Below are 19,285 nucleotides of genomic sequence, written 5' to 3' on the forward strand. Positions count from 1 at the left end.
CTAAAGAATGACAATTGACCTTTTACACCCTAAACAACGGTATTAAAGCATTTTAAATAACAAATGCAGTATGATCTATGTATAGATCATTCACATGCACTGATCATTATCATTTAGATGAATGAATCATTTTTTATTTCAAAAGTGTCTGTAAAAGAAATGCTGATAAGTTGGTGTTGGCAGCTCTTCAGCTCATCATTTGGGGAACATACCCTCGCAAGACATGCGGTCGCTACGCAAGTTGTAGCCGACCGTGCAGAAACAGCTGCGGGTGTTCTCGGAAGTGGGGAAGCAGAGCTGTGAGCATCCTCCGTTGTTTATCTGGCACTGGTTTCTTCCTGAATGTTAAGCACAAACAGCAAAAGGCAAGATATAAGGCCACATAAAAAAGTGCTTCAGGGTAGCGAGTGTGTTTCTGTGTCTCTACCTGTGAGCATGCTTACCTTTCTGACCCTCCCTGTCGTACACCTTCATGTGAACCACGCCACTCGTCTTGTTTCTCAGAACCACAAGGTTCCGTCCATCCCTCTTGGTGACCGTTCCCAGCTGTGCCGATTCCTCATCTGCCCACCAGAGCTTGCCGCCTGAAACCATCAATGTCATTTGCTGATATGTATATACAACATATACAGTATATGTACACTACCGTTCAAAAGTTTGGGGTCATCCAGACATTTTCGTGTTTTCCATGAAAACTCACTTTTATTTATCAAATTAATTGAAAATTGAATAGAAAATATAGTCAAGACATTGACAAGGTTTGAAATAATGATTAATATTTGAAGTATTAATTTTGTTCTTCAAACTTCAAGCTCAAAGGAAGGCCAGTTGTATAGCTTATATCACCAGCATAACTGTTTTCAGCTGTGCTAACATAATTGCACAAGGGTTTTCTATTCAGATATTAGTCTTCTAAGGCGATTAGCAAACACAATGTACCATTAGAACACTGGAGTGATAGTTGATGGAAATGGGCCTCTATACACCTCTGGAGATATTTCATTAGAAACCAGATGTTTCCACCTAGAATAGTCATTTACCACATTAACAATGTATCGTGTGTATTTTTGATTTATGTTATCTTTATTGAAAAAACAGTGCTTTTCTTTGAAAAATAAAGACATTTCTAAGTGACCCCAAACTTTTGAACGGTAGTGTATATATGTATATGATGGCCACATATGCAGATTCAGTGAAACTGCAATGCAAGGGCAAATAGTAGATTTTGCCCTTAGCATTACTGTATGTCTTCTTTATGAGATGCAAATCACATTCACATTTAAAGAAACATTCAGACAACCCACAGCACAAACAAATACCAATTCCAAGCCGCACATATGCCAGATTATTAATCGAGACATTCTCTGGTCTGCATTGAGATTAAAGACTGGGATACCCTGTTCCCCGCTCTGCCCACTCGCTGATGAGGAAGCATCCATCTCGCAGCCTTTGAGAAAGGTGTCACACTTCCATGCACTGCCTGACCATTATAGTCCGATTGGGGAAGATTTACAAATGATTCAGATATTTATGACTATGAGATGCACATTCAATTTATGATCATTGCTATTCAGCAGATCCCCACTCGTCATGCCTGAACAGCACTCACATTTCACTAATTTTGTTCATGGAACATGAAAAAAGATTTGTCGATTCAGAGAAGGCATGGCCTCATCTTTCTTTCTTTTTTTCCAAGAGCATATCCTATGAGAGACAATTCTCTCTCATGAACCAGTCTTTGAGTTTAAAACCCAAATGATGGGTTTGAGACCAAGCAAATGACCACATCGTTGTTATGCATCATGATGTTTGATTGTCCACCCCCTGACGGACTCGCTGGTCTGTCTGGTTCTGTGTGAAAGTGAACCTCCAGGCTTCAGTAAAGCTGCTGTTGTGAGCACAAGTGATGAGTGTGTCTTTGTAAAGAAGCACACACACAATGGGCTCCTGGCATACCCAGCCACCAACACACTATCCTCCAACCCCCAGTTCTGTCCTCAGCAGAAATCAGCGATGCACAATCCAGGCACTTTGCCACAGACTCTGCAGACGTGACAGGAACTCTAAATTTTTAAAATCCCACTGAAGTGCAAAGAGGAGAAGAGTCAGGTGGCTCATCTCGCCTCAAAATAGACACTGTAAATGGAGTGGCGTTGGACTTTGAAAGGGCCACAATTTTGAAAAAAGGGAACAATTGTCAGAAGGAGTGCTTTAAAATAGGCAGGAGAGTGGGGAAAAAAAAAACATACAAACATGGAAATTGGTTATTGAAAAAGACCATCTTTCTCAAAGATTAAAACAATTTGCACAAAAAAGTTTTAGCAGCTGAGCAACACCCCACCAAGGGATTACTCTGCTAAACAGCAGCGGCAACCACATATGAAATGACTTACAGGTTAATAAACCTTTCTGAGCTACATTGATGCTGCACACAACCTGGTGCAGTGTATTACTCTCTTGGACCATATTATATTACAGTACAACTGCACTATATAGAAACCGTATTTGCAGATGAGAAAAGCACCATCTTGCAGTCAATACACAATATCAGACAGACGGTTAAGTGAAATGTTGGTATTTATCAAAAACAATCAAGGAATTTGCACTTTGGGTTTCAATCTACGAATCCCTTGAAGGTAAGATATTGTTTTGTTATCTCACCCTTTTTGATTTATTTAGAAATAAGAACCCACACAGAAACAATTTCCACTTGCATGAATAGCTCTGGGCTCAATGTCATCCCTGAAGGGAACGCAAAACTCGTTTTCACAAATCACACAAATTCCCACGAGTGAGAATGACAGTCTACATGCAGTTTACAAAACATTTGAACCTGAAGGGCATCCTAGCCGAGATTAGCTTTGCACCCAGTGTTAATGTAATGCCGTGGGGGCCGCTGGCTAGCTTGGATTGCTTGCTTGTGGCGCATCATATTCAATTTCCACATCGACCGCTAGTTTGATTCCAGGCTGATGGATCACCTGCACCTTGTGAATAGAAGCCCTCACCTTTCCCTCAAGCCAATCCAATTATTGCGGAGCCTTAAGATCTAAGTCGATCGGCCCTGTGTCACCAACAGTGCCTTCATTACATCTTTTCACAACCAGCTTGAACCAGCACGAAGACATGCGTGCACAATTTAAAAGTGAAAAGGAAACATGAGCACCACGCCGTGTTTGTTTCAACACACTGCTGGAAGGATTGTCAGTTTGATGAATTATAGTTATTTTGCTCACCGAATCTGACAGTCAGGGTTTCATTTAGCCGGTCAATTGTGGATGTATTATCACAACATCTTTAGAGAATGCATGAAAGGAGAAACAGATCCTGCTAGAACTCAAGCTTTCTTCATTCACACATGACGTTGTCAAGTGACCGTGACTGAAACACAAGCAACAGATCGATCGAGCTATCGCAGACCAGAAGAGAGAGTCGCTGCTAAATTATGTTGATTGACTAAACCCGCACAAGAAATGCTTGTCAATAACTAACATGTTATTTACCGAGCAATGGCTGTACATGTAGTTAAATGCATATCAATATTGTAATTCTAAGACTTTGTACTATTCCGTTAGGAATCTAATCAGTTGTCTGAGCTCGTAAGACAAAAAAGAAAGAAAGAGGAGATAAAGAAAACGTTGGATGGTCAGCAAATTCACTTAATTGCACATTTCACCATGGAGACAAAACAACAACATCTGCAGAAGGGACATTTCTCTCTAATGGGCATTGCCAATAGACTATTCGCTTGTCAACAAAAGAGGCTCAAGACTGGAAAATGACATGTCTGGCTGCTGTCATCTCCTAGCCTCATTTTCAGCTGACCCCACACATTTTACAAACGGCCCAATGGTCTGCAGCAAAGAAGGGAGGCATCTTGGTTCAGTATGAGAAACTGAATGTCTCTCTGACAACAGACAGCGAGTGAACATTTCACCACACTCAAATATAATAATCACAGGCAGGGAGGACTTTTAAATGTGCTCTTTGCTTAGCGGCAGCATTTACAGTCAGCATTAAAGTCATAGTTTTTAATTGGTACAATTAGTTTCAAAGGCATAATGAGCTGTCCTGTTAAACACTGAATGAGTCGTCTCTGCCGCAGACTTTAAGAACATCGCTGTATCTTAGCTGACGTATAATCTGGTAAAGGGTAAAAATGAAATGAGTTATTTCATGCGTTATTAAATACTTAACCTAACGTTACAAACCTAATATTAATATCTAAATCTAGCAGTGGGCAAAGAATGTAAAATCCCATTAAAGGAGGTCTCATGTGGATAAAATATACTTTAATGCTCACATGACTCCAAATGTAAACGTTCTATCCTGAATGATTCATTCCAATGCAAAAAATGTGATGCTGAACCACTGTGAAATGTCTCTGTTCAACAAAATAAAATAGCAATACAGTGCTGTTCATTCCACCATTCAAAACAATTTCCCTCAACATAAGAACATGTCATTAATTGTGATTGATGAAGACTTGCAAACACAATTTCACTGTTTTGCTGTACCTGCTACTGTGCAGGAACCAAGCCATTAGTCTATGTCGCCTCCAGTTTTATCTCACGCAGTAGCGCAGTAATGAAGTCTCCATCATCCATATGAGAAGCAGTGCTCCATCGTCAAAGTTTTGACTGTAAGAAATGCCTTTAAAAATTAACCAAAAAGATGTGGCTCGGGGTTGCAGAATACTAACAGCTAACACACAGTTGGATTCCGACACTGCTGTGTTTTACTGTGTGTGTTAAACAGTGTGTTAATATGCTCTAAGCACACACTGACAGAAATCCTCCACACATGAACTGAAGGCCTGACACGATGAGAAACAAGCTTCAAGAACAACACTATTGATTTGATCTATTCCTTAAAACATAAAAATGACTCTTTGGCACGCACTCTCTCTCTCTCTCTCTCTTTCTCTGTTCAGTATGTTTTCTCCCTTCTAATTAGCAATCTTGGCAAAGAAAATGCATTTGCAGAGCTCACTGGGAAGCTTCCCAATGGCAGCCCTGTGGAAGTGAGACAATTTAGAAATTCTGATTTGTTTAAAAAGAAAAAGTGTCACCCATTTGAAGTATATAGGTATAGCCCAGATACCAATGTTTGAGTATAACTTACTGTACATAGCTGTCAATGAATGTCTGCAGTGTTGCACCCTTTCTATAGCTGTGGCAGTAGTGGCAAGTGTTTCAGTTAAAACTAATTGGAAGCCGTTAAGTCGGTAAAAATAAACAAGGAAAAGCTGAAGAAAATGTAAGAACTAAACCGTGTGGGCTCAAGACTGTTGTGATGCGAGTTACAGATACCAGGGGAGACCGGGGAGTTTGGCTACACTGGGTTAGTTGTAACACGGTCAGTTTGACCAATCAGAATGAGCGTACGATGACGTCATCAATCCTGTTAACTCCCATTTCTTTATTAAACTCAGAAGAGAAGTGACATATTTCTTCTTGAGCAAAACTGTGTATACTACAGCTAATAGAGATAATGTTTTTCCTTGCAGTCACTGTATTATAGATACAATGAATTGACATGCACAACCTAAACAAGCAGTTTAGGTGTAATTTGACTTTTTGTATTCATATGGTAACCTCATATCCACAAGCTAAAACATCTTTTGTAATTGCTGCTTGGGGTGAGGGTAGTTATCTCAGTTCATTAAATAGTCTGTTGGAGGCACACAGAGCTTGGGCCCCAGGGGCGACTGTACATTTGCCACGGCTGTGGCAGGGACCGAACCGTAAGGCCCATGGGACACATGCACTAACAGAATTACAATCCAAACACAGCATTGTTTTGACCTACATTTTACTTTTAAAGTAACATTATGCAACAATTGTACCTTAAAATAACAGCTTGAAAAAAATGGTGCCGCTACAATGACTTTTAATATGGCGATTTGTGCCTCCGCTATTGCCATCGGGGGTCTGTGGGGAAATAACTCCGCTATGTAAGATTCTGGAGCCGCCCGATCCGGGGCGGATGTACTTCGACCTGCTTTCTGGCAGTGATTACGCAATGTCATATAGTGCCAGTCTATAAATTGTTCATGATACAAAAAAAGTGTATTTTCTTCCATTAATTGAATGGTGTCGGTCTGGTTTATTATTTGCTCCAACGAAAGTTGTTACTACCATCCCCATTCTCCCCAATGTCTTTCCAGAAATTACGCTTCGATTTTGGGAGATTTCTAAATTAACCTATGAGTTGATGGATTACGTGACACATTGGATTTAACACTTGATACCAGATATCAACACATAATGAACATCCTCCTCCCTTTTCATTCCGAAAGGGGTGAGAAAATCAATCATCAATCACTGCTGCACTGGGTTTTAATTATCCAATGCTCCTTCACACAAAGTGAAGCACAACTGTTGCAAGGCTGACTAAATAGCTCTATTCTCCAGCCACTTAACCGGTTAAACATGTAATCCCTCCACACTCTCTGACTAATCCCCAATGGCAATCTGATGCACTTGTGACAAACTCCACTCACCCATCACCGCCAGAGCCGTGCCTTTGGATAACTCCCTCTTTAGAGTGTCCAGCACCTCGAGCCCATTGCCGTCCAGATTGCACCTGTTGATAGTGCCGTTGGCTGAGCTGATCCAGTACAGCTTGTTGGCAGTGTGGTCCATTGAGAGACCTGAGAATACAAGTGGAAGAGGGGGCACCAGGTGAGCAATCATTGTGTGAGGAGTCATTGAGACACAAGCAGAACACTAATCAGGGACAAACAAAATAAGTAATGAATGGAAAACCCAAAAATCTAATAAATTAACAGGGGAGAAAAAGAGTAGATTAGGCATATACATTCTAACATCGGACAATTTTATTTACATTGTTATGGAATCTGAAACATTACAGCAAACAAATATGACTGAACTGAAACCGATACCAACGATCCTTTGTGCTGTATTGAGTTCAGTTTCAAAACCTGATTACCTTCAATATGCAGCACCGAGAGGTGCCGAAGAAATATAGGATTCCTTTCGACTATACTTCAACATTATTAGAACAGTACATTTCACAACACCATTACCTTAAATTTCTCTGCAATTTGCTAGGTTCGGGCTAATATAATGAGTTATGTGTTCACTGGCACATATTTGTGGGGGATCTCTTTGTAAGAGTTTCATCTGGCGTGAAAAGAATGAGACTGGGTGCTTTTAAATCAATTTTCTGACATGATGTTTGCTTTTTTTAACCACTGTTAATGGTGGAAAATGAAATTAATTCCAATTGTGGACCTCTGCACAACTCACTGTCATCACACCGAGTGTTGGTTTTATATCTGGCAGATTCCCAGTCACAATGGGTCATTCATTTACGCATGTCCCCAGGTCTACCTCGTAATCATAAATGAACCAGTGAAATATGGGTGCGCCCTACAATCTGTAATGCTGGCAGGCAGAGGAGAATAAAGAAATACAGCAAAGACAATGGTGCTGCTTGTGTGACAAAGTGGGAGTTTACCTTTGAGCCGTGTAAAAACAGCTAGCAGCTCAATATTTTTTTCTAAATCAAGCTGCAATTGCTCACTTATGAATGCATCGCGTAGGGAGAGAGTTTAATAAGAGTGCAATAATATAAATATTAGTCACATAAACATATTGCAAATTTGAAATATCAGGAACCAGAAACTAAATATTGTTCCCAATGAATTTTAATGATTATGCTCAGAGTATGAATCAGTGTTGTGCATGTTCGGCAAGATTGCCATGGAAGAACATATCAGCGAGGACTAAGTTGACAAACAAAATAAATGTAACTGCATCTTTAATCTGAACACTGAATATTGTCAGGTATAGATGCTGAAGGGAATTCGACTGAAACATCTGACATCGCTCACCTCCCTCACAGCAGAGGTCATCCACAAGCTTTGCTCAATGATTCCTTCTGCACATTTCAAAGTTAGACAGCAAAAGGCTGATCCTACTCTCCAGCTGATTGGAGGAATGTGTATAGACAACCATCCTAATCACTGCCCTGGATAGATTCATAAAACTTGATTTTACATCATGGTTTCTCTTCTTGCCCCTTTTGTTCGCATGCAGTCATGTCTAAATTTGAATTAGTCAACAATTGTATTTCTTATTCTCGTAATAGTTGGTTGTAAAATGTGTTTTGAATGAACTGACAATCATACAAACTAACCATGTGCTTTGCTGTGTTGGAGTGTGATTTATCATAATCGCACCATCGATTATATCAATTGATTTAACTATATCTAAATGTTCTAAACTCACATATATGAGATCCACATATTCAGAACTATTGTGAATATAGTGTGGTCTGCATAACATAAAGCTTGTTTGTCCTCAGAGGCATAGCAGGTGTGTCGTAAGGCTGGCTTTACGACCAGATAGGCATCGCGGAAGTCTGGTAAGGCTTTCAGGGAAAAGCGAAGGCCGCTTGGGCTATGATAACAACGGCCGAGCTGTGGTGAAAAAAGACTTGCGTTCTGCTCGGCAGCATCAGGAGAAAAGGCTTTCAACTCCCACTAGAAAGATAAAGCTGACCATGACACATTGGTACATGCAATACACACATTAGAAACCATACCAATATAACTCATGCGACAGGAAGAGAGGCACACATGTGAATTTCAAAGGGAAACAGATGAAGAGCTTAAAAGGGAAATGCGATGTCAGCCACACTGTATAAGACTATAAAAGACGATGTAAAAACGGAATGAATCCGTCATTTTCCGGAGAATGACTCGGGTTGTGTGCTTTACTTGATGAACACACTCTACTGCATCGCGATATTCAAGGAGCCGAGCCTTTCAGGGGAAGTGAACCTTCAGTTTCTATTTGCACATTTCATTTTTAATACAACTAGCTGCTACTCTTATCAATACTGTGTTCTTCTATATGACTATATCATTGTCTTTAAAAGGCTAAACAAGATAACAAATTAAATTGCTGTAGATTTGTTCAGCCTTTCAAAAGGAAATAATCTCAACAACGTAAAATAGGTGAACCAGAGTCCATCATGCAACGTGGAAGGCAGCCGATGGGAGAGGGAGACGCCGGCCTTGAGCAATATGCAGTCCAAAGTAAGTTACATAAGTTAACTTGTATAACTAAGATAAAACCACTTTTGTCTTCACGTGAGAGATGAGCAGCGTACTCCTGGGTCACAGTCCTGTGCTTGTTTGAATTGTGGGTCCGTTTGTTTTTGGGGGGATGCCAGTGTCTGGAGCAAACCAGGTCCAGTCATTTGTAGCTATCTTCTTACCCCAAGTGGATGTTCACATTTGATTGTGATACTCCTTTCTGTGTTAGTGTTGTATTCACCCACAACTGGTTCTATAATAATAATATAAAGGATTTGACACCCTAATCTTACGTGAAATGAACTCCCATGGGAAGAAGACAGAGAAGAGAAAGAAGTCTTCTTTTCTTTCTTTTTTTGCTGCCAACTGATTTTAAAGTTAATTATTTATTTTGTGAATCAATTAGCAAAGGATACAAGTGTACACAGGTTTTTTTTCTTCTTCCAGTGTCACCTTGTGTTCGTGTTTGTTTTGGTTTAAAACAAATTGCCACTTAGACACCTTTACCCAAGACATTCTTTGAGGTTGCCTGTTGAGATAACATCACCACTGAGGGGGTGGTTACGCTGTCTGATTCGTGTCAAAATGGAGAAAATCTCACCAGGTACAAACATCAATGATTCTATTTGCTACAGTCAGGGCATGTACAATCATTGAAATACATGTATTAGAAACAGATTAATGCAAACTTAACTTTTATTATTACAATAACTTTTATGAGAACTCCTTTATCAGGAAATCATTGTCAAATTCAGGTTAAAATAGGGGAATTACTTCAAATGAATTTGTAATGAGGTGAACACAGATTTAAACTGGCGCATGCAGCAGCACAGCTGTTGATGCTGGTAAATTTAATTTAATTAAATTACCATAAATTGAATCCACAACCAAATAATACTGTCACACTCCCTCAATTCCTGTCTTGTTCTGTTGGATGTTTGCAGTGGGCGACCACACGTCTTTCCAGACTGGAGCCCAATAATCAAACAAATCAAGTACTTTTGGATTATTGGTGAAACCGAGTTGTCCATGTAATTGCTTTCATCTGGTTGTTTATATTGAATCAAATCAGATTACAACATGACTGTCAACATACTAAGTGTATGTAAACTGAACAGATGAAATTTGAAAATAAATGTAATTTCAAGTATGTGGGAGACAATCTTCTTGGCTTGGTCACCTTGGGCTACAGCTGGATAGGAGGTCTCACTCAGTATGCAACATAAAGCTCTTGTACTGACCTACAGGATCCCTCTGATTCTGGTGGAGGACCTTGCTGTTACTGCCATCCATGTTGGCCATGTTAATGGTGTTGCCATCTGTCCAATAGATCTTTCTGTGTGGGAAGGTGTGTGGTGAACAGTTAGTGGTCCAGTTAGGCACAATATACGTATAATGAGGTTTAAAACATGGTCAATTAATGTTACCCTGTTATTAATTGAAAATCGAATGTAACCCAGAAGATTTACTTCCAACAGACAACCTTAAAAAGATCTGCACCAATATTTCGAGCTTGTGAAACATGTTGTCTTTACAACAGCTTTGACCGCTCGTGCAGGTGAAGTCTGTGGGCACGTGTCTTGGTGCTCTGCATTGGAGGTGAGGTACTGATGAAGTGCACATGCTGCTCTAATCTACTTACCCCTTGGCGGGGTGCAGTACAAGGCACCTTGGCTTATCAATGCCGTGGATGATGGAGGTCTTCAGGGAGCCATCAAAGCGAGCCACATTGATCTGCGACTCGTCATTTTCCGAGCTGAGCCAGTATAAGTTCCTGGAAAGCCAGTCTAAAGCCAGACCGCGGCAGTTCACTATGTCTGTCAGGGAGAGCATGAACAAAACATCACGCCTTTGTGCTTTGCAAAAATCTGATGTAAATAATCTCCGGCTACATATATGTGATGTACCTGGCGATTGTGTCAAAGAGAGGAAAAAAACAACAATTACATATGAAAGTTACTTATTAATTCCAATGATTACTAGAAAATAATAATAACTACATGACAAACAGTATGACATTAGCAACAAGAGTATGCATGCACTAACAAATGTGTATTAGTTGGTACACACATACTCGAGAATGCACTCGCCTGCAGAAATGATGGTCTCTAACTGGGTGCCATTGATGAAGGACCGTTTGATGGTTTGGGTTTTGATGTCAGCCCAGTAGATCCTCTCCTCCTGGGCGTCATAGTCCACCACTGTGACATCATCAATGTCTGGCACCGTGAGCGCCGTCATGACGTTCATGTAAGGGTTGTCGATGTCGACACCGCGGATTTCAGACCGCCGCACATATAGGAGGAATCTTTTTAACGCTGGTGAGATGATTAAGAAATCAATTATTCCTTACTGTCAGATCCAGAGTGTGATCAGAACAGTCTGATAGTTCATAGTATGCTAGTATAGTTTTACAGTAACAAAAGGAGAGAGCACTACACATTATGAAGATGTTGTCACTCACCAAAGCAGGATTGTTTGTTGGGGGAAAGCTTCATAAGGTGTGGACAGGTGCAGGACGAGGTGCGGTTGTAATTGATGAGACACAGATGTGAGCAGGGGCCGCGTCCATCATTCTCTTCACATGGGTTTGAGACTGATGGGAAGGAAGCAAAGGGGAACACATCAGAACACTCAGCGTGAGAAGTTGAGATGGCAATCAAAGAGATAGGGCCAGGATGAATACTGGATGTCAAAATGACCAACTGCCTTTGCTGCATAACATGTACATGCTTGTCTGATTGTGCCACTGACTGCACCCTTTAAAAGTGACGTGCAAAAAAACACTTTATGATGTTTTTCTTGTTGTATTTGAGCAAAAGGAGAGACGACATGAAAGCATGCCAATTCTGAGAAGAAATACAGTCATTAACACACGTCTGAGTGAGAGAAATGGCACTAAGAAATGTTGAATGTTTTTTTAAGGGTCTTTTATTATGCCCAAGGAGAAAATGTTACATTTGGAACATTTACCTTCCCTTGTGTTATTTAGTTTTTAGATTGGTCTATGGTTGCATTTGATCTTCAGAAATGTACTGAAAATAAATAAGAAATGCAAAAGATAGTTTGATTGTAAACTCCTTGTCACTTTTCAGAAATTAAATTAAGGGTGACATTATCTCACTCACCCCGTTACTGTAGGTTAGCAGAATATCCAGCTTAAGACCCAACGCTGTTGACAGTTTCAACTACTATGCTTGCACAGCAAGCTCACTTTGCACAGCTGTCAACTGAGCAGTTATCTATCTTATAGGAACAACACACTTGTAGTCAGTTGCCATGCAAGTATTTCTTTGTCCTTTTCAGAATAAATCACCACAGCAGAACTAAGGAAAGTTAACCACACCTTTTTCCTCATGCAGCAATCACAGTGCATGTATCCTACACATCCGTTTCTCCTCCTACTCTGGATGATTCATATCAAACAAGCTCGTTCAAATTTCATTTCCTGGACTCCTTCAACAACACATTGGAGAGTCCCATTGTGTCACAAATATGGCTTATTTAAAACCCCAAAAGATATTCAAGCTGTAAACAGCACCCAGCTGACTCAGAATGCTCATGGGGTGGCATCTGAACTGTGCTGCATTCACCTGAATGATGGATAATAGGCAACAACAACAGAGCCAAGGTGCTTGTTTTCTCTAAACTGTCAGATGTATTTGCAACAAATGAATGAAGAAATGAGCCCACTGCTATACTAAGGAAGTAAAAATGGTGTTACTCCCTATGAAGACAGACAAATGAAAGAAAGTCATATTCAGAAAAAGGCTTGCATGTGGCGATGATACAATTCAGTATGCTAGTGCTTCTGTCCAGTGAGACTCATATTTGTTGTTCTTATTTGTTTCAATGCCTATCTTATTTGTCATGATAATACTGCCGACACAATTACAGTGTGGTTTGTCTGCCTGCAAATAATAACTGTGTGTTCTAAATGTTATGAATATTATATTGTTTATGTAAAGCTTTGCACACATTGAGAATAACAATTCACGCTGTAAAAAAAATGAATTAACTTCAGCAATTTTTTTCTCCCTGATTCACTTCAGCGAAAAGGAAAAATAGGGAAAAAGGAGAGGTTTATGTACCGGCACTGGACAATACTGCTAGTATTGACAACTTATAGTGCTATTTGTGTTGAAAATTGCACACCAATTCCATTCTACTGTATTCTCAGCATCCAATTCAAAAGCTTTTAGACGAGAAATACGTGGAACCATTAATGAATATGGAAGCATCCGAAAAAGTAATGTCCTCTAAATTCCGCTGTGTATTATGGTGTAATGGACATCCTGTACATTTAGCTTTGTTTGCAATGCTCTGTCTGTAATCAACAACTTAATAGTTATAACTCTGAGGTCTTGGGACTGGCTCCTGATTTAAAAAATGCTTGTTGTTACCCATTCTAATGTAAAAACACAGTCTTGGCTTTTGAACTGACTCGTAAAGTATTTAAAGGCTGCTTCTGCCTCCAGTGGAGCTCCACTGTGGCACCTGCTGAATAGATCTGCTTATTGATGTTCAGTTATCCCTTTTTCTTCCATCCTCTTTTTTCTTTTTCTCGAGTCTAGATGTTTGTGGTCTTGTGGAGCATAGCATCCCTCGTCCTCAGTTCTGGCTAGAGTGGATGATAACCCACCCCCCGTTAAGCTTTTCTAAAATAGGATTAGGCATGCTTTCTGTCTTCTTCGATAAAGCAGTCCCATTTGCTCACGCTCATCTATGGTAAACAGTCATGAGAATGCAGATACAGGAAGAAAACAAGCACATTAACTCGTGACACACTGGGGAAGCAGAGGAATCACTGAATAGATGCAAACCCGATTACCACAGTAATAATCCCCATTTAAGGATGGTGGCTTAAATATGGAGAAAGAGTAGGCAGATACATTTGAAGCTTGGCAATGCTGAACAAGGCCATTGCAAAATCTTGGTGCAAATGGACCAAGATGTTCTTCAATTCAGTGTTTTATTATTTGTTCTGCTTTCACAAATTAATAAAGAATCAATTTAAAAACAACCTATCTTAGGAAAACAGAATAAATGAATTCAAGAAAATGTAAAACAGATTTCATGTTATTAATTTGAGCTCAGTAATATATCTCGCAAGCTGATCTGCATATCAAATATCATATGGAGGCCTTCTGTCAGACAGGGAAGACCACTTCACCACTTTTGTGCTCAGAATCTTGGCTTACAGTTTCTTGGCTTCTCACAAAATTGATCGCCTATTCCACTGTGACAAGATACAGATGCATCGGCGTTCACTGGGAAAGAAATGCTGGCAACATTAATGTGGTTTCAAAACTATTTCGTACATTTCCTCTCACGACAAGAAATTATTCACATAACTGATTAATTTGATAATTGAAGATGACACAATTATTCACTGGCAGATGTGGCTCCTATTGTGTAGCCATCTTTATTCACATTCAGTTGAAAAAATGGGTTAATAAAGTGGTATGAACCAATTAAAATTGAATCATTTGGATGGTGAGAAAAACACATTCAAGGGTACCGCAAACTCAAGCCAGTTAACTTTATGCATGAGTACTCTTTCACTCAGACACATTATTATTGATTGACAGGCCAAATTAATTCCCTTTTTGACATCGTGGGAATACATTGTGTTTTAAAAGATAATGTATCCTCAGTCAACATCCTGTATTAGTGAAGGATTATAGAGAAATTCAGTATGAGTCCTTTTTAGATTTAAATTTTTAGGAAGGACGAGTTTGTACTGTAAACCCCTTAACAAGCGCCTCGTTTCGTGCACAAGCCTGAATATGATAGACCCAAAGGAGAATTGATACTGCTCTTGTACCTAATGAACCGTTTTAATTGCTGCTCTGGTCCTGGTCTCATTTGAATGCTAACTCTTTGGAATTTACAATCAGAAAGCCAGATTTAGTCTAAATTATCCAGAGCTGCCCTGTAACCATATAAAAAAGCCCCATCTACGAGGTCTGCATTGACTGCAATGCTTGAGGGGTTCAAAGACCCGACTGCTTATATCCTAGGAGAGCAAAACTGACACATTATATAGAAACCTGGTTCTGGCTAAAAACAGAAAACAGAAAAATAAACCTATGCTCACCTTGTGGCTGCCTGCTGGGGTGGAAGATCTGCAAGTCAAAGGGCTGAGCACTCGTCTTCTGGATGACTGTGACATTTCGCCCAGTCCACTTATTGGCTCTCGCTAAAGTGTTCGTCCTCCAGTCTGTCCAGTAGACATTGCCTCCAAAGAGTGACACAGCAAAAGGATGGGACAGGTATTCGTGGCCCTTGAGGATCTCAATGACCCCACTTCCGTCATAGAGTGCGGAGAAAATGGCGTCGGAGCTGTTCAAAAGAGATTGGACACAAACAGCCATGTTAAAATCTGAAACTGCTCTTCAAATACATTGAAAGGGAGATGTAGAAATAGACAGATTAAAGTGCAACACACCAGTTCACTGATGGAACGACGAAACAACCTAAAACCAAATATGGGTTATAGTGATCTCTAAACATGATACATCCTCCATGATTTAATGCACACTAGGAGAAAGGAGCTTCAAGTTGAATTTATACTCGGGGACCGGACAAATGTTCTGAGTATAAAACATCATACATGTATTGAAAGTCTTAAAAGGTGTGAATGCTTCTCCACAAAGCGTGAAAACTCAGATGGTATACCGTGCATCTGTCCAAACAATCCTCTTTTCCAAATGATCCAGAGTCAGTCCATTAGGCCAGGCGCCGATTTCCATATCATTGAACACAATGTGTCGACCTCCTCCACTCATGGATGCAGCCTCGATTCGGGGGTAAGTAGCATCCCAGTCAGTCCAGAAGAGGATCCTTGGAGCAGGAACGCAAAGGCAACACTTATAATTGATCACTGGCGGTTTGTTTTTATGAGGAAAAGCAACAATATACAAAATGCACAATTTATATTCTTTTATAGAGCCACTAAAAATGACTTTTGGACCATAAAACCATCTCAGAACAATTCCTCAGCCACATGCAATCGTCAGTGCTACCACTGTGAACTCAAAAACAAAGGGAATGCATCTACAATGCTGTTGAAGCTGTATGCATTAACCCAGACGGTGGCAGTGATGACTGTCTAAGAACAGCACCAGAGATCCAGTCCAAATGGGAGGCCATCTGTTTTATTATGACTTTCCACTGCTCAATGAGGCCTGAAAATGAACACTGCCATTGATGTGAACATCGGCAGAATCCCGAGTCATACTCCAACTCACCAAATAACACCTCTGTCCTCCCTTGGTCCAAAAAGTCAGTTAGAATGAAGGAGAAAATGGGTGCTTAAGCTTAAATCACATACTGACGACAACGAAACAGTGTTAGGAAGAAATATCCTTGTCCAGATCAATAGCAGTATTCACTTGATAAGGCCTCCCTGATCGATGGCCCACTCCTTTGAGTGGATTCAAGTAATTAGATTAGAATTATTGCCCTGGAATGGAAATGCGCCTTTAGGCACCAAAAGCACCCATTAATCCTACTCTGTACAACCATGAAATGTAGTCATCCTCACAAATGTGAAAGAGTGCTATAGGCGAGAGTGCATGAGCAGCTTACTCATTTCTTAGGGACATTAAATTGATTTTTAAGAAAGTCTGGATTTTGCTTTAATCTAAAGTATACTGGCTAAAGTATACAACAGCTGGCTACTTCTTAGGTGCATTCAACCAAAGTACTAAATGAAATACAAGCAACACACCTACAACAGAGGAAATATAATCTGTTTTTGTTGTTTTTAAGAAAGAAAGAAGAGAATAAAATGTCGACATTTATTGATCCTTTGTACCAGTGTTTATCATTTAAAATATTATATTATATTCTTTAGATAGGGAAATATATACAGAAGCATAGCTGTTGGGAGGTGAACCTGCGTCTCTGCATTGGTGGGTGATTTTTTTTCTTCCTGTACCTCGCTTAGATGCCCATGAATTTGTTTTAATCAGTATCTCTCCTTGCAGAACTAATTTCCCCAATTTACAGTAGTTACTGCTTGCCAGGATTGTGTTATCCCTGCATGATATATTAAAACAATATTCAATACTCAAGAAAAGGAATAGAACTAATTCTATTTACCTTTAGGCATGTACTTTCTTTTTAAAATTCTACAAAGAACCCCTCCCAGAAATAAGTGTGAAGGCACATCTGAGATATTTGTATTTTAAGAACCATATTTTTAATTAAATAGACTAAATTAAGGACTGATAATAATTGTCTAACCTATTTGGTCAAAACCTCAAAAAGCAGCATGCAAATAAGAGCATTCTTTGTGGCAGTTTATTCAACATTATTATTTCACCATTTATAAAATATTGTCAGTATTATCCATCATGCCCATCTTATCTGTCTGCAAATCAGCATCAGTCAGTGCTTTTGCTTTTTTCTGTGGCTTGCACAAGTGGATCGTGGATCGATGACTGCTGGTTCTCACATAAGGAATAACGATTCAGTTGACAAAATTAACTTAACCAGGATTTCCAAGAGAAAACTGTGGGACAGTTCACTGATCGACGTGATAAAAAAAAAACCTTCCTGAATGGATGTATTTATTATGTTTACTGCTGCAGCTAAACTTGAGTTGTCCACATCATGCCATCAGTTATTGCCATCATCCCCATGTCTATGATTCTAACGCTGGATTAAGCAACTTCAGTATTGATCTGTGATCGGAAAACTAAAAGAGATCTTGCATACCAAGGAAAAACTGATTAATAAGGAAATAAAAAATGTATCCCGACATAACCCATCATGAAATCTTTGAAAATTGAAGGCCGTGCCAACAGTGAAATACTCGGAAATGTATACTTTCCACGAACTATAATTATGAAATTTAACAACAATTATGATGCACCAAAACATTTCACTGCTCAGTAAATTTAATTAACAGATTGAAAAGTAAGAAAAAAAATGATTAGTAAAATAAAAACACACACAGACAAATGAAGATTAAAGAGCACCTGCCAAACACACATGCGCGCCACACACTCTCAAACATACAATATGCTTGTACAATGAAATATGCTTATTGTTGTAACAAAATGCACAAATTGACGTTTCATGATAGCATGAAGGAATGACAAACATGTATCGTCCCCCTGAGTGTTTCCTCCGTCGGTAGTTTAGTTTATATCAAAAGGGCGGATGGTGAAGTTCCCAACAACTATCAAAGCCTCCCAGGTGTGTTGCCTTAATGCCGAGTAACCAGCCTGATACACCCAGTGTGACGTCCAACAACCTGATTTTACGATTTAAAAACCGTATCATAACACTTGTTATTTCGAGAAAAAGAAAGTGTAATCGATGCACTGTGAAGAGATATTTTAAGTCTTGCTTGCTGACTGGGGCAAAGGGAAGGCTTCCATTTCAGATTCTCAGATCCATCTACAAACACTCTCCACATGCATCTCAGCAGGATAAACAACCATAATTTTAAAATAGCCCTGAGGGGAATAATGTGCAAATAGAAAAAGCATATTTGGGGATTTGTATTTTTAACTTCTTGCTTAAATTCTTGAAAAGACAAGCATTGCTGGGGAACAATGAATTGGTAGTAAAGGATGTAAAGTGGGAGCAATGGTTGGGGGGGTATTACCTCCATAAGTTGTCATTATTGTAATGGATCGTACAGCACTGCTATTGATGTACACTGTGTCTGCTGCTTTAATGGACCTCAACACAGCAGACATCTTCATACATCAAGGCAGATGCAGATGTGAGAAAGACAAGGAGGTTGTTATTTTAGTTTATTCCAATAATCTCAGTGCCTGATGGATAGCGTAGCTACCAGCAGGCTCCGTATGTGGGAGGTAGTGTGTAACATACCCCTGTCCTGGGTCGAGAGCGATGGCCCGTGGATGCTCCATGCCTCCGGCAATCAGTGTGGTGCGCATATCTCCGTTAAGCTTGGCCACTTCAATCTGGTCCAGATTGCTGTCAATCCAGTAGAGTTTCCCAGTAATCCAGTCCACAGCCAGGCCCTCTGGGGTGGCCAGACCATGCTGCACGACCACCTCAATCCCTGTCACCCCTGAAACGACAATAACAACAACAAAATGGACGCATGACTATGTAGCACTGATATACTCTGGAGTCAACAAGCAGAGCTGGTGGTTGGCGTATCATTACAGTGCTCGAGGCAAAAGGGCATATGGGTCTTCTAAATAAAGAAGATTGCTTTCTTAC

General features: G+C 39.9%; 1 protein-coding gene across 1 annotated transcript in view; it reads right to left on the reverse strand.

Annotated features, from left to right (window-relative positions):
* The window catches only part of lrp1bb (low density lipoprotein receptor-related protein 1Bb), a 237,367-nt gene that overhangs the window by 69,950 nt on the left and 148,132 nt on the right, over positions 1-19,285 (reverse strand). Inside the window, exons 25-34 of the mRNA XM_056434519.1 lie at positions 18,926-19,130; positions 15,752-15,916; positions 15,171-15,415; positions 11,535-11,666; positions 11,161-11,388; positions 10,713-10,887; positions 10,312-10,406; positions 6,506-6,655; positions 444-584; positions 213-338 (exon numbers count right to left, since the gene is read on the reverse strand). Of these exons, the coding sequence (XP_056290494.1) occupies positions 213-338; positions 444-584; positions 6,506-6,655; positions 10,312-10,406; positions 10,713-10,887; positions 11,161-11,388; positions 11,535-11,666; positions 15,171-15,415; positions 15,752-15,916; positions 18,926-19,130 (1,662 nt within the window). The remainder of the gene's footprint in view (positions 1-212; positions 339-443; positions 585-6,505; positions 6,656-10,311; positions 10,407-10,712; positions 10,888-11,160; positions 11,389-11,534; positions 11,667-15,170; positions 15,416-15,751; positions 15,917-18,925; positions 19,131-19,285) is intronic.

Source organism: Pseudoliparis swirei, chromosome 2, assembly GCF_029220125.1.
Source record: "Pseudoliparis swirei isolate HS2019 ecotype Mariana Trench chromosome 2, NWPU_hadal_v1, whole genome shotgun sequence".
NCBI classification, from domain to species: Eukaryota; Metazoa; Chordata; class Actinopteri; order Perciformes; family Liparidae; genus Pseudoliparis; species Pseudoliparis swirei.